This window comes from Bombina bombina, chromosome 5 (genome assembly GCF_027579735.1).
Source record: "Bombina bombina isolate aBomBom1 chromosome 5, aBomBom1.pri, whole genome shotgun sequence".
NCBI lineage: Eukaryota > Metazoa > Chordata > Amphibia > Anura > Bombinatoridae > Bombina > Bombina bombina.
The window spans coordinates 584,441,807-584,458,992 of NC_069503.1; the positions used below are offsets into that span (position 1 = coordinate 584,441,807).

A 17,186-nucleotide genomic window follows, 5' to 3' on the forward strand; every position below is an offset into this window, starting at 1 on the left:
GACATTGCTACACACCCACAAGAGACATTGCTACACACCCACAAGAGACATCCCACAAGAGACATTGCTACACACCCACAAGAGACATTGCTACACACCCACAAGAGACATCCCACAAGAGACATTGCTACACACCCACAATAGACATTGCTACACACCCACAAGAGACATTGCTACACACCCACAAGAGACATCCCACAAGAGACATTGCTACACACCCACAATAGACATTGCTACACACCCACAAGAGACATTGCTACACACCCACAAGAGACATCCACAAGAGACATTGCTACACACCCAAAAGAGACATTGCTACACACCCACAAGAGACATTGCTACACACCCACAAGAGACATTGCTACACACCCACAAGAGACATTGCTACACACCCACAAGAGACATTGCTACACACCCACAATAGACACATTGCTACACACACACAAGAGACATTGCTACACACCCACAATAGACACATTGCTACACACCCACAATAGACACATTGCTACACACCCACAAGAGACATTGCTACACACCCACAAGAGACATTGCTACACACCCACAATAGACACATTGCTACACACCCACAAGAGACATTGCTACACACCCACAAGAGACATTGCTACACACCCACAATAGACACATTGCTACACACCCACAAGAGACATTGCTACACACCAAAAAGAGACATTGCTACACACCCACAATAGACATTGCTACACACCCACAATAGACACATTGCTACACACCCACAAGAGAAATTGCTACACACCCACAAGAGACATTGCTACCACACCCACAATAGACTTTGCTACACACCCCAATAGCATTGCTACACACCCACAATAGATATTGCTACACACCCACAGAGACATTGCTACACTCCCACAAGGACATTGCTACACACCCAAGAGAACATTGCTACACACCCACAAGAGACATTGCTACACACCCACAAGAGACATGCTACACACCCACAAGAGACATTGCTACACACCCACAATAGACACATTGCTACACACCCACAAGAGACATTGCTACACACCACACAGACACATTGCTACACACCCACAAGAGACATTGCTACACACCCACAAGAGACATTGCTACACACCCACAATGACACATTGCTACACACCCACAATAGACACATTGCTACACACACACAAGAGACATTGCTACACACCCACAAGAGACATTGCTACACACCCACAATAGACATTGCTACACACCACAATAGACATTGCTACACACCCACAATAGACTTTTCTTTCATGTAATTAGCAAGAGTCCATGAGCTAGTGACGTATGGGATATACATTCCTACCAGGAGGGGCAAAGTTTCCCAAACCTCAAAATGCCTACAAATACACCCCTCACCACACCCACAATTCAGTTTTACAAACTTTGCCTCCGATGGAGGTGGTGAAGTAAGTTTGTGCTAGATTCTACGTTGATATGCGCTCCGCAGCAAGTTAGAGCCCGGTTTTCCTCTCAGCGTGCAGTGAATGTCAGAGGGATGTGAGGAGAGTATTGCCTATTTGAATGCAGTTATCTCCTTCTAAGGGGTCTATTTCATAGGTTCTCTGTTATCGGTCGTAGAGATTCATCTCTTACCTCCCTTTTCAGATCGACGATATACTCTTATATATACCATTACCTCTGCTGATTCTCGTTTCAGTACTGGTTTGGCTATCTGCTATATGTAGATGAGTGTCCTGGGGTAAGTAAGTCTTATTTTCTGTGACACTCCTAGCTATGGTTGGGCACTTTGTTTATAAAGTTCTAAATATATGTATTCAAACATTTATTTGCCTTGACTCAGAATGTTCAACTTTCCTTATTTTCAGACAGTCAGTTTCATATTTGGGATAATGCATTTTAATTTAACATTTTTCTTACCTTAAAATTTGACTTTTTCCCTGTGGGCTGTTAGGCTCGCGGGGGCTGAAAATGCTTCATTTTATTGCGTCATTCTTGGCGCGGACTTTTTTGGCGCAAAATTTCTATTTCCGTTTCCGGCGTCATACGTGTCGCCGGAAGTTGCGTCATTTTTTGACGTTATTTTGCGCCAAAAATGTCGGCGTTCCGGATGTGGCGTCATTTTTGGCGCCAAAAAGCATTTTGGGCGCCAAATAATGTGGGCGTCTTATTTGGCGCGAAAAAATATGGGCGTCACTTTTGTCTCCACATTATTTAAGTCTCATTTTTTATTGCTTCTGGTTGCTAGAAGCTTGTTCTTTGGCATTTTTTCCCATTCCTGAAACTGTCATTTAAGGAATTTGATCAATTTTGCTTTATATATATGTTGTTTTTTCTCTTACATATTGCAAGATGTCTCACGTTGCATCTGAGTCAGAAGATACTACAGGAAAATCGCTGTCAAGTGCTGAATCTACCAAAGCTAAGTGTATCTGCTGTAAACTTTTGGTAGCTATTCCTCCAGCTGTTGTTTGTATTGATTGTCATGACAAACTTGTTAAAGCAGATAATATTTCCTTTAGTAAAGTACCATTGCCTGTTGCAGTTCCTTCAACATCTAAGGTGCAGAATGTTCCTGATAATATAAGAGATTTTGTTTCTGAATCCATAAAGAAGGCTATGTCTGTTATTTCTCCTTTTAGTAAACGTAAAAAATCTTTTAAAACGTCTCTCCCTACAGATGAATTTTTAAATGAACATCATCATTCTGATTCTGATGATTCCTCTGGTTCAGAGGATTCTGTCTCAGAGGTTGATGCTGATAAATCTTCATATTTATTTAAAATGGAATTTATTCGTTCTTTACTTAAATAAGTACTAATTGCTTTAGAAATAGAGGATTCTGGTCCTCTTGATACTAATTCTAAACGTTTAGATAAGGTATTTAAAGCTCCTGTGGTTATTCCAGAAGTTTTTCCTGTTCCTAATGCTATTTCTGCAGTAATTTCCAAAGAATGGGATAATTTGGGTAATTCATTTACTCCTTCTAAACGTTTTAAGCAATTATATCCTGTGCCGTCTGACAGATTAGAATTTTGGGACAAGATCCCTAAAGTTGATGGGGCTATTTCTACCCTTGCTAAACGTACTACTATTCCTACGTCAGATGGTACTTCGTTTAAGGATCCTCTAGATAGGAAAATTGAATCCTTTCTAAGAAAAGCTTATCTGTGTTCAGGTAATCTTCTTAGACCTGCTATATCTTTGGCTGATGTTGCTGCAGCTTCAACTTTTTGGTTGGAAACTTTAGCGCAACAAGTAACACATCGTGATTCTCATGATATTATTATTCTTCTTCAGCATGCTAATAATTTTATCTGTGATGCCATTTTTGATATTATCAGAGTTGATGTCAGGTTTATGTCTCTAGCTATTTTAGCTAGAAGAGCTTTATGGCTTAAAACTTGGAATGCTGATATGGCTTCTAAATCAACTTTACTTTCCATTTCTTTCCAGGGTAACAAATTATTTGGTTCTCAGTTGGATTCCATTATTTCAACTGTTACTGGTGGGAAAGGAACTTTTTTACCACAGGATAAAAAATCTAAAGGTAAAAACAGGGCTAATAATCGTTTTCGTTCCTTTCGTTTCAACAAAGAACAAAAGCCTGATCCTTCATCCTCAGGAGCAGTTTCAGTTTGGAGACCATCTCCAGTCTGGAATAAATCCAAGCCAGCTAGAAAGGCAAAGCCTGCTTCTAAGTCCACATGAAGGTGCGGCCCTCATTCCAGCTCAGCTGGTAGGGGGCAGGTTACGTTTTTTCAAGGAAATTTGGATCAATTCTGTTCACAATCTTTGGATTCAGAGCATTGTTTCAGAAGGGTACAGAATTGGTTTCAAGTTGAGACCTCCTGCAAAGAGATTTTTTCTTTCCCGTGTCCCAGTAAATCCAGTAAAAGCTCAAGCATTTCTGAAATGTGTTTCAGATCTAGAGTTGACTGGAGTAATTATGCCAGTTCCGGAACAGGGGATGGGGTTTTATTCAAATCTCTTCATTGTACCAAAGAAGGAGAATTCTTTCAGACCAGTTCTGGATCTAAAAATATTGAATCGTTATGTAAGGATACCAACGTTCAAGATGGTAACTGTAAGGACTATCTTACCTTTTGTTCAGCAAGGGAATTATATGTCCACAATAGATTTACAGGATGCATATCTGCATATTCCGATTCATCCAGATCATTATCAGTTCCTGAGATTCTCGTTTCTGGACAAGCATTACCAGTTTGTGGCTCTGCCGTTTGGCCTAGCTACAGCTCCAAGAATTTTTACAAAGGTTCTCGGTGCCCTGCTGTCTGTAATCAGAGAACAGGGTATTGTGGTATTTCCTTATTTGGACGATATCTTGGTACTTGCTCAGTCTTTACATTTAGCAGAATCTCATACGAATCGACTTGTGTTGTTTCTTCAAGATCATGGTTGGAGGATCAATTTACCAAAAAGTTCATTGATTCCTCAGACAAGGGTAACCTTTCTGGGTTTCCAGATGGATTCAGTGTCCATGACTCTGTCTTTAACAGACAAGAGACGTCTAAAGTTGATTGCAGCTTGTCGAAACCTTCAGTCACAATCATTCCCTTCGGTAGCCTTATGCATGGAAATTCTAGGTCTTATGACTGCTGCATCGGACGCGATCCCCTTTGCTCGTTTTCACATGCGACCTCTTCAGCTCTGTATGCTGAAGCAATGGTGCAAGGATTACACGAAGATATCTCAATTAATATCTTTAAAACCGATTGTTCGACACTCTCTAACATGGTGGACAGATCACCATCGTTTAATTCAGGGGGCTTCTTTTGTGCTTCCGACCTGGACTGTAATTTCAACAGATGCAAGTCTCACAGGTTGGGGAGCTGTGTGGGGATCTCTGACGGCACAAGGAGTTTGGGAATCTCAGGAGGTGAGATTACCGATCAATATTTTGGAACTCCGTGCAATTTTCAGAGCTCTTCAGTTTTGGCCTCTTCTGAAGAGAGAATCGTTCATTTGTTTTCAGACAGACAATGTCACAACTATGGCATACATCAATCATCAAGGAGGGACTCACAGTCCTCTGGCTATGAAAGAAGTATCTCGAATTTTGGTTTGGGCGGAATCCAGCTCCTGTCTAATCTCTGCGGTTCATATCCCAGGTGTAGACAATTGGGAAGCGGATTATCTCAGTCGCCAAACGTTGCATCCGGGCGAATGGTCTCTTCACCCAGAGGTATTTCTTCAGATTGTTCAAATGTGGGAACTTCCAGAAATAGATCTGATGGCATACCATCTAAACAAGAAACTTCCCAGGTATCTGTCCAGATCCCGGGATCCTCAGGCGGAGGCAGTGGATGCATTATCACTTCCTTGGAAGTATCATCCTGCCTATATCTTTCCGCCTCTAGTTCTTCTTCCAAGAGTAATCTCCAAGATTCTGAAGGAATGCTCGTTTGTTCTGCTGGTAGCTCCGGCATGGCCTCACAGGTTTTGGTATGCGGATCTTGTCCGGATGGCCTCTTGCCAACCGTGGACTCTTCCGTTAAGACCAGACCTTCTGTCACAAGGTCCTTTTTTCCATCAGGATCTGAAATCCTTAAATTTAAAGGTATGGAGATTGAACGCTTGATTCTTGGTCAAAGAGGTTTCTCTGACTCTGTGATTAATACTATGTTACAGGCTCGTAAATCTGTATCTCGAGAGATATATTATAGAGTCTGGAAGACTTATATTTCTTGGTGTCTTTCTCATCATTTTTCCTGGCATTCTTTTAGAATACCGAGAATTTTACAGTTCCTTCAGGATGGTTTAGATAAGGGTTTGTCCGCAAGTTCTTTGAAAGGACAAATCTCTGCTCTTTCTGTTCTTTTTCACAGAAAGATTGCTATTCTTCCTGATATTCATTGTTTTGTACAAGCTTTGGTTCGTATAAAACCTGTCATTAAGTCAATTTCTCCTCCTTGGAGTTTGAATTTGGTTCTGGGAGCTCTTCAAGCTCCTCCGTTTGAACCTATGCATTCATTGGACATTAAATTACTTTCTTGGAAAGTTTTGTTCCTTTTGGCCATCTCTTCTGCCAGAAGAGTTTCTGAATTATCTGCTCTTTCTTGTGAGTCTCCTTTTCTGATTTTTCATCAGGATAAGGCGGTGTTGCGAACTTCTTTTGAATTTTTACCTAAAGTTGTGAATTCCAACAACATTAGTAGAGAAATTGTGGTTCCTTCATTATGTCCTAATCCTAAGAATTCTAAGGAGAAATCGTTGCATTCTTTGGATGTTGTTAGAGCTTTGAAATATTATGTTGAAGCTACGAAATCTTTTCGTAAGACTTCTAGTCTATTTGTTATCTTTTCCGGTTCTAGAAAAGGCCAGAAAGCTTCTGCCATTTCTTTGGCATCTTGGTTGAAATCTTTAATTCATCTTGCCTATGTTGAGTCGGGTAAAACTCCGCCTCAGAGAATTACAGCTCATTCTACTAGGTCAGTTTCTACTTCCTGGGCGTTTAGGAATGAAGCTTCGGTTGACCAGATCTGCAAAGCAGCAACTTGGTCCTCTTTGCATACTTTTACTAAATTCTACCATTTTGATGTATTTTCTTCTTCTGAAGCAGTTTTTGGTAGAAAAGTACTTCAGGCAGCGGTTTCAGTTTGAATCTTCTGCTTATGTTTTTCGTTAAACTTTATTTTGGGTGTGGATTATTTTCAGCAGGAATTGGCTGTCTTTATTTTTTCCCTCCCTCTCTAGTGACTCTTGTGTGGAAAGATCCACATCTTGGGTAGTCATTATCCCATACGTCACTAGCTCATGGACTCTTGCTAATTACATGAAAGAAAACATAATTTATGTAAGAACTTACCTGATAAATTCATTTCTTTCATATTAGCAAGAGTCCATGAGGCCCGCCCTTTTTTTGTGGTGGTTATGATTTTGTATAAAGCACAATTGTTCCAATTCCTTATTTTATATGCTTTCGCACTTTTTTATCACCCCACTTCTTGGCTATTCGTTAAACTGAATTGTGGGTGTGGTGAGGGGTGTATTTGTAGGCATTTTGAGGTTTGGGAAACTTTGCCCCTCCTGGTAGGAATGTATATCCCATACGTCACTAGCTCATGGACTCTTGCTAATATGAAAGAAATGAATTTATCAGGTAAGTTCTTACATAAATTATGTTTTCTACACACCCACAATAGACATTGCTACACACCCACAAGAGACATTGCTACACACCCACAATAGACACATTGCTACACACCCACAAGAGACATTGCTACACACCCACAAGAGACATTACTACACACCCACAATAGACATTGCTACAAACCCACAAGAGACATTGCTACACACCCACAAGAGACATTGCTACACACCAAAAAGAGACATTGCTAGACACCCACAATAGACATTGCTACACACCCACAAGAGACATTGCTACACACCCACAAGAGACATTACTACACACCCACAAGAGACATTGCTACACACCCACAATAGACACATTGCTACACACCCACAAGAGACATTGCTACACACCCACAAGAGACATTGCTACACACCCACAATAGACATTGCTACAAACCCACAAGAGACATTGCTACACACCCACAAGAGACATTGCTACACACCAAAAAGAGACATTGCTACACACCCAAAAGAGACATTGCTACACATCCAAAAGAGACATTGCTACACACCCACAAGAGACATTGCTACACACCCACAAGAGACATTGCTACACACCCACAAGAGACATTGCTACACACCCACAATAGACACATTGCTACACACCCACAAGAGACATTGCTACACACCCACAAGAGACATTGCTACACACCCACAAGAGACATTGCTACACACCCACAAGAGACATTGCTACACACCCACAATAGACATTGCTACACACCCACAAGAGACATTGCTACACACCCACAAGAGACATTGCTACACACCCACAAGAGACATTGCTACACACCCACAATAGACATTGCTACACACCCACAATAGACATTGCTACACACCCACAAGAGACATTGCTACACACCCACAAGAGACATTGCTACACACCCACAAGAGACATTGCTACACACCCACAATAGACGTTGCTACACACCCACAATAGACGTTGCTACACACCCACAATAGACATTGCTACACACCCACAAGAGACATTGCTACACACCCACAAGAGACATCCCACAAGAGACATTGCTACACACCCACAAGAGACATTGCTACACACCCACAAGAGACATTGCTACACACCCACAAGAGACATTGCTACACACCCACAAGAGACATTGCTACACACCCACAAGAGACATCCCACAAGAGACATTGCTACACACCCACAAGAGACATTGCTACACACCCACAAGAGACATCCCACAAGAGACATTGCTACACACCCACAAGAGACATCCCACAAGAGACATTGCTACACACCCACAAGAGACATTGCCACACACCCACAAGAGACATCCCACAAGAGACATTGCTACACACCCACAATAGACATTGCTACACACCCACAAGAGACATCCCACAAGAGACATTGCTACACACCCACAATAGACATTGCTACACACCCACAAGAGACATTGCTACACACCCACAAGAGACATCCCACAAGAGACATTGCTACACACCCACAAGAGACATTGCTACACACCAAAAAGAGACATTGCTAGACACCCACAATAGACACATTGCTACACACCCACAAGAGACATTGCTACACACCCACAAGAGACATTGCTACACACCCACAATAGACACATTGCTACACACCCACAAGAGACATTGCTACACACCAAAAAGAGACATTGCTACACACCCACAATAGACATTGCTACACACCCACAATAGACACATTGCTACACACCCACAAGAGACATTGCTACACAACCACAAGAGACATTGCTACACACCCACAAGAGACATTGCTACACACCCACAATAGACATTGCTACACGGCCACAATAGATATTGCTACACACCCACAAGAGACATTGCTACACACCCACAAGAGACATTGCTACACACCCACAAGAGACATTGCTACACACCCACAAGAGACATTGCTACACACCCACAAGAGACACATCGCTACACACCCACAAGAGACATTGCTACACACCCACAATAGACACATTGCTACACACCCACAAGAGACATTGCTACACACCCACAATAGACACATTGCTACACACCCACAAGAGACATTTCTACACACCCACAATAGACACATTGCTACACACCCACAAGAGACATTGCTACACACCCACAAGAGACATTGCTACACACCCACAATAGACACATTGCTACACACCCACAATAGACACATTGCTACACACCCACAAGAGACATTGCTACACACCCACAAGAGACATTGCTACACACCCACAATAGACTTTTGTACACACCCACAATAGACATTGCTACACACCCACAATAGACACATTGCTACACACCCACAAGAGACATTGCTACACACCCACAAGAGACATTGCTACACACCCACAATAGACATTGCTACAAACCCACAAGAGACATTGCTACACACCCACAAGAGACATTGCTACACACCAAAAAGAGACATTGCTACACACCCACAATAGACATTGCTACACACCCACAAGAGACATTGCTACACACCCACAAGAGACATTGCTACACACCCACAAGAGACATTGCTACACACCCACAATAGACACATTGCTACACACCCAAAAGAGACATTGCTACACACCCACAAGAGACATTGCTACACACCCACAAGAGACATTGCTACACACCCACAAGAGACATTGCTACACACCCACAAGAGACATTGCTACACACCCACAAGAGACATTACTACACACCCACAAGAGACATTTCTACACACCCACAAGAGACATTGCTACACACCCAAAAGAGACATTGCTACACACCCAAAAGAGACATTGCTACACACCCACAAGAGACATTGCTACACACCCACAAGAGACATTGCTACACACCCACAAGAGACATTGCTACACACCCACAATAGACACATTGCTACACACCCACAAGAGACATTGCTACACACCCACAATAGACACATTGCTACACACCACAAGAGACATTGCTACACACCAACAATAGACTCATTGCTACAAACCCACAAGAGACATTGCTACACACCCACAAGAGACATTGCTACACACCCACAAGAGACATTGCTATACACCCACAAGAGACATTGCTACACACCCACAATAGACACATTGCTACACACCCACAATAGACACATTGCTACACACCCACAAGAGACATTGCTACACACCCACAATAGACACATTGCTACACACCCACAAGAGACATTGCTACACACCCACAAGAGACATTGCTACACACCCACAAGAGACATTGCTACACACCCACAAGAGACACATTGCTACACACCCACAAGAGACATTGCTACACATCCACAAGAGACATTACTACACACCCACAAGAGACATTGCTACACACCCACAAGAGACATTGCTACACACCCAAAAGAGACATTGCTACACACCCACAATAGACACATTGCTACACACCCACAAGAGACATTGCTACACACCCACAAAAGACACATTGCTACAAACCCACAAGAGACATTGCTACACACCCACAAGAGACATTGCTACACACCCACAAGAGACATTGCTACACACCCACAAGAGACATTACTACACACCCACAAGAGACATTGCTACACACCCACAAGAGACATTGCTACACACCCAAAAGAGACATTGCTACACACCCAAAAGAGACATTGCTACACACCCACAAGAGACATTGCTACACACCCACAAGAGACATTGCTACACACCCACAAGAGACATTGCTACACACCCACAAAAGACACATTGCTACAAACCCACAAGAGACATTGCTACACACCCACAAGAGACATTGCTACACACCCAAAAGAGACATTGCTACACACCCAAAAGAGACATTGCTACACACCCACAAGAGACATTGCTACACACCCACAAGAGACATTGCTACACACCCACAAGAGACATTGCTACACACCCACAAGAGACATTGCTACACACCCACAAGAGACATTACTACACACCCACAAGAGACATTGCTACACACCCACAAGAGACATTGCTACACACCCAAAAGAGACATTGCTACACACCCAAAAGAGACATTGCTACACACCCACAAGAGACATTGCTACACACCCACAAGAGACATTGCTACACACCCACAAGAGACATTGCTACACACCCACAAGAGACATTGCTACACACCCAAAAGAGACATTGCTACACACCCAAAAGAGACATTGCTACACACCCACAATAGACATTACTACACACCCACAAGAGACATTGCTACACACCCACAAGAGACATTGCTACACACCCACAATAGACACATTGCTACACACCCACAAGAGACATTGCTACACACCCACAATAGACACATTGCTACACACCCACAAGAGACATTGCTACACACCAACAATAGACTCATTGCTGCAAACCCACAAGAGACATTGCTACACACCCACAAGAGACATTGCTACACACCCACAAGAGACATTGCTATACACCCACAAGAGACATTGCTACACACCCACAAGAGACATTGCTACACACCCACAATAGACACATTGCTACACACCCACAAGAGACATTGCTACACACCCACAATAGACACATTGCTACACACCCACAAGAGACATTGCTACACACCCACAAGAGACATTGCTACACACCCACAAGAGACACATTGCTACACACCCACAATAGACACATTGCTAAACACCCACAAGAGACATTGCTACACATCCACAAGAGACATTGCTACACACCCACAAGAGACATTGCTACACACCCAAAAGAGACATTGCTACACACCCACAAGAGACATTGCTACACACCCACAAGAGACATTGCTACACACCCACAAGAGACATTGCTACACACCCACAAGAGACATTGCTACACACCCACAAGAGACATTACTACACACCCACAAGAGACATTGCTACACACCCACAAGAGACATTGCTACACACCCAAAAGAGACATTGCTACACACCCAAAAGAGACATTGCTACACACCCAAAAGAGACATTGCTACACACCCACAAGAGACATTGCTACACACCCACAAGAGACATTGCTACACACCCACAAGAGACATTGCTACACACCCAAAAGAGACATTGCTACACACCCAAAAGAGACATTGCTACACACCCACAAGAGACATTGCTACACACCCACAATAGACACATTGCTACACACCCACAAGAGACATTGCTACACACCCACAATAGACACATTGCTACACACCCACAAGAGACATTGCTACACACCCACAAGAGACATTGCTACACACCCACAAGAGACACATTGCTACACACCCACAATAGACACATTGCTAAACACCCACAAGAGACATTGCTACACATCCACAAGAGACATTGCTACACACCCACAAGAGACATTGCTACACACCCAAAAGAGACATTGCTACACACCCAAAAGAGACATTGCTACACACCCACAAGAGACATTGCTACACACCCACAAGAGACATTGCTACACACCCACAAGAGACATTGCTACACACCCACAATAGACACAATGCTACACACCCACAATAGACACATTGCTACACACCCACAAGAGACATTGCTACACACCCACAAAAGACACATTGCTACAAACCCACAAGAGACATTGCTACACACCCACAAGAGACATTGCTACACACCCACAAGAGACATTGCTACACACCCACAAAAGACATTGCTACACACCCACAATAGACACATTGCTACACACCCACAAGAGACATTGCTACACACCCACAAGAGACATTGCTACACACCCACAGTAGACACATTGCTACAAACCCACAAGAGACATTGCTACACACCCACAAGAGACATTGCTACACACCAAAAAGAGACATTGCTACACACCCACAATAGACATTGCTACACACCCACAATAGACACATTGCTACACACCCACAAGAGACATTGCTACACACCCACAAGAGACATTGCTACACACCCACAATAGACTTTGCTACACACCTACAATAGACTTTGCTACACACCCACAATAGACATTGCTACACACCCACAAGAGACATTGCTACACACCCACAAGAGACATTACTACACACCCACAAGAGACATTGCTACACACCCACAAGAGACATTGCTACACACCCACAAGAGACATTGCTACACACCCATAAGAGACATTGCTACACACCCACAAGAGACATTGCTACACACCCACAATAGACACATTGCTACACACCCACAAGAGACATTGCTACACACCCACAATAGACACATTGCTACACACCCACAAGAGACATTGCTACACACCCACAATAGACACATTGCTACACACCCACAATAGACACATTGCTACACACCCACAAGAGACATTGCTACACACCCACAAGAGACATTGCTACACACCCACAATAGACACATCGCTACACACCCACAAGAGACATTGCTACACACCCACAAGAGACATTGCTACACACCCACAATAGACTTTGCTACACACCCACAATAGACATTGCTACACACCCACAAGAGACATTGCTACACACCCACAAGAGACATTGCTACACACCCACAAGAGACATTGCTACACACCCACAAGAGACATTGCTACACACCCACAAGAGACATTGCTACACACCCACAAGAGACATTGCTACACACCCATAAGAGACATTGCTACACACCCACAAGAGACATTGCTACACACCCACAATAGACACATTGCTACACACCCACAAGAGACATTGCTACACACCCACAATAGACACATTGCTACACACCCACAAGAGACATTGCTACACACCCACAATAGACACATTGCTACACACCCACAATAGACACATTGCTACACACCCACAAGAGACATTGCTACACACCCACAAGAGACATTGCTACACACCCACAATAGACACATCGCTACACACCCACAAGAGACATTGCTACACACCCACAAGAGACATTGCTACACACCCACAATAGACTTTGCTACACACCCACAATAGACATTGCTACACACCCACAAGAGACATTGCTACACACCCACAAGAGACATTGCTACACACCCACAAGAGACATTGCTACACACCCACAAGAGACATTGCTACACACCCACAAGAGACATTGCTACACACCCACAAGAGACATTGCTACACACCCACAAGAGACATTGCTAGACACCCACAAGAGACATTGCTACACACCCACAATAGCCATTGCTACACACCCACAATAGACACATTGCTACACACCCACAATAGACACATTGCTACACACCCACAATAGACACATTGCTACACACCCACAAGAGACACATTGCTACACACCCACAAGAGACATTGCTACACACCCACAAGAGACATTGCTACACACCAACAAGAGACATTGCTACACACCCACAAGAGACATTGCTACACACCCACAATAGACATTGCTACACACCCACAAGAGACATTGCTACTCACCCACAAATCTTTAAGGCAGGTGGAAGAAGCTTTATTTCTCTTCACCTTTTGGGACTTAATATTTATATGTAAATTGACTTTTTTGTTATATTAACAGGTGGAAGAAGCTGTAGTCAGAGGGCTGGATTCTGGCATAAAAAATATATAGTTAGAACCCCACAGGGCTATGCTAGAATATTCTATTTTTTTATGTATTTTATTATTTTCCATTAACGGAAAAGAGAATTGTGAAGGTTCCTTTTACCTGAAAGTGAATGTAAATGAATAATAATAATAATAATAAATTAATGAATGAGTAACCAGTTTTTAAAAATACTGTTAAAAACAGGGGCACTTTCATTCATTAAAATTTACATTGAAGCATTTTTTAAAATACCTTTTTCTTTAGAAAACCCAGACCTGCGATCCTCCGCCTGCTACTCATGTTGTACTTATGATATCGAGGACGAGACCGGCTTCCTCCAATCGTTGAGTGGCCTCATGAGCTAGATGCCTCTGGGAGCACGCCATGATCGGAGGAAGCCGGTTTCGTCATTGCTGTGCTAAGTACAGATGAGCTGCAGGCGGAGGATCGCCGGTCTGGGTTTCGTAAAGAAAAAGGTAAGTTTTTTTTTTCAAAAACACTGCAATGTAAAGTTGAATGGATTAAAGTGCCAGGTGCACATTTTTAATAGTATTTTTAAAAAAACGTCACTAATTCATTCAACTTTACATTTACTTTAAAAACAAAGATGCCCAAAAATATGGTAATTTTGCCTTGTGGACAGATTCTGTAGTACTAGTAGTAGACAAACTGTGATGCAAGATCCTCATCCTTTGTCCTAGCTATGAATATGGTTATTGCACATAGTTTTGATGTGATGGCATATTTCAACTGGTGCCTAACCGAGCATGGTAAGATTGACATACAAAGTTAGTCTGATCTACATGAGAATTCCCATATTGAATGTGTTTATTGATCATTTCAAAAGTTAATAAGTTTAATGGGATAGTCCTCAAGGGGATACCAACCTCGGCAATTTATCATAGTCAATACTGAAATGAATAAACATTGTCCAGGATTTTTTGTTGTATAATAAAAATTGATTGGTATAATTCCTGAGTAACTCTAGGCTTTTGAAACCTCAGGCATTAATCTTATCGACTTCTTTGTAAGTATTTGCAGTGTTAATCTTTATAATCTTTACAGTACTTGCACTTATGAAAGAAACACATCTTTAATGATTACATGAAGTTTTAGGTACCAAAAAAATTAAAAGAAGCAATTGAGTTTTTATACATTTCTTTTGTTTCTTGTAGGCAAATTATACTGATCCACAAACCAAGTTAAGATTCAGCACCATTGAAGAATTCAATTATATAAGGATGCTTCCCACTGATGTTGTTACTGGTTATCTGACGTTAAGGAAAGCAACAAGTATAGTCCCGTAGAAAAACAACGTTTTGAAGACGAAGGCTGCAGAACAGTATTCCAGAAGTGGCTGAATATCCTAAATACCACGAGTTGTGGCTGTCAAATGTTTATTAGATATGTAATTTTATAAATAATGGAATAAAGCAAATTCTTATTTTGAATTTTTTCAATATTTTGTTTATTATATTCACTCAAGTAAACTTGTCTTCCCCCTTCACCCAACCCACTTGTATTTTATTTGACTACTATAATCTTCTTTGTTTTCCTCTGTTTTAAATATATAATGTGGTCTATAATAAGATGCTATTGCATGCTCATATTTATAGTTAAAGGGACATTATATTGAAAGCTAACAAGATTTCCTTTTTATCTGTTTTAAGATACCTTGTTTGTTCTGCTTATCTGTAAATGTTGGAGAAAAGAGAAAGCACAGGGTTTAGAGAAAAAAATAATGCTACAGGTACCTAATAATTGCAAACAATAATTTTGGCTAACATTACCAGAACTACAATTATTAACAAGCAAGATATGATTTTCTATAGGTTGGCAAGGTTCATGCTAAGTAAGCTATTTTCTCAATTTAAAGGGGCATTATACACCAAAATTATTATAGGCTATTTAAATAAAGCATTAGGTGTAGTTAAAATATGCAATTGACATGTGTTACCTAATTTTGCAGCTAACGCTCCTAAAAATGGGATAAACCATGCAGGGTGTTTCACTGAATATGTATACCTAGGTACTATACCCTAACTAATGAGCTATTGTTTTATCTTAAATAAAGTCGGGATACTTGAAGAATGCTGCTATGGGAGATAGCCAAGGAACAGAGCCTATAACAGGTTAGATCATATTTTACTTTTTTGTGGGCCGCTATAGTAGCCCTTTACCTAATAAGGCCTTTAAAAGCAGAGGGCATATGCCAACTCTGTCATATATTTATTTCTAATTGGCCTCAGATGAGGTGATAAGATACGATACTGCATAGCATTGGACATTTTGGTAACAAAAACAATTGCAGCTAATAAGATGTAAAAGGGAATTGTTTTCTTGATTTAGATAGAGCATATAAATTTGTAAAATAAATGCCAATATACTTATATTATTCAATTTGCATCATTCTCATGCTATACTTTGTTGAGAGCATACCTAAATAGGTAACATGCATATGTATGGAGCAATATATGGCAGAAGTTTTGCAAACACTGCTGCCGTCCAGCACTTTTACAAATATATAACATTGTTGAAAAAAATTCATGCAAAATGCTATATA

At 41.7% G+C, this 17,186-nt stretch overlaps 1 protein-coding gene across 1 annotated transcript in view; it reads left to right on the plus strand.

Moving 5' to 3' along the window:
• The window catches only part of INO80C (INO80 complex subunit C), a 141,581-nt gene extending 125,446 nt beyond the window's left edge, over window positions 1-16,135 (plus strand). The window contains exon 6 of the mRNA XM_053715808.1: window positions 15,799-16,135. Within this exon, the coding sequence (XP_053571783.1) occupies window positions 15,799-15,930 (132 nt within the window). The 3' untranslated portion in view covers window positions 15,931-16,135. The remainder of the gene's footprint in view (window positions 1-15,798) is intronic.
• Window positions 16,136-17,186: the final 1,051 nt, after the last annotated feature.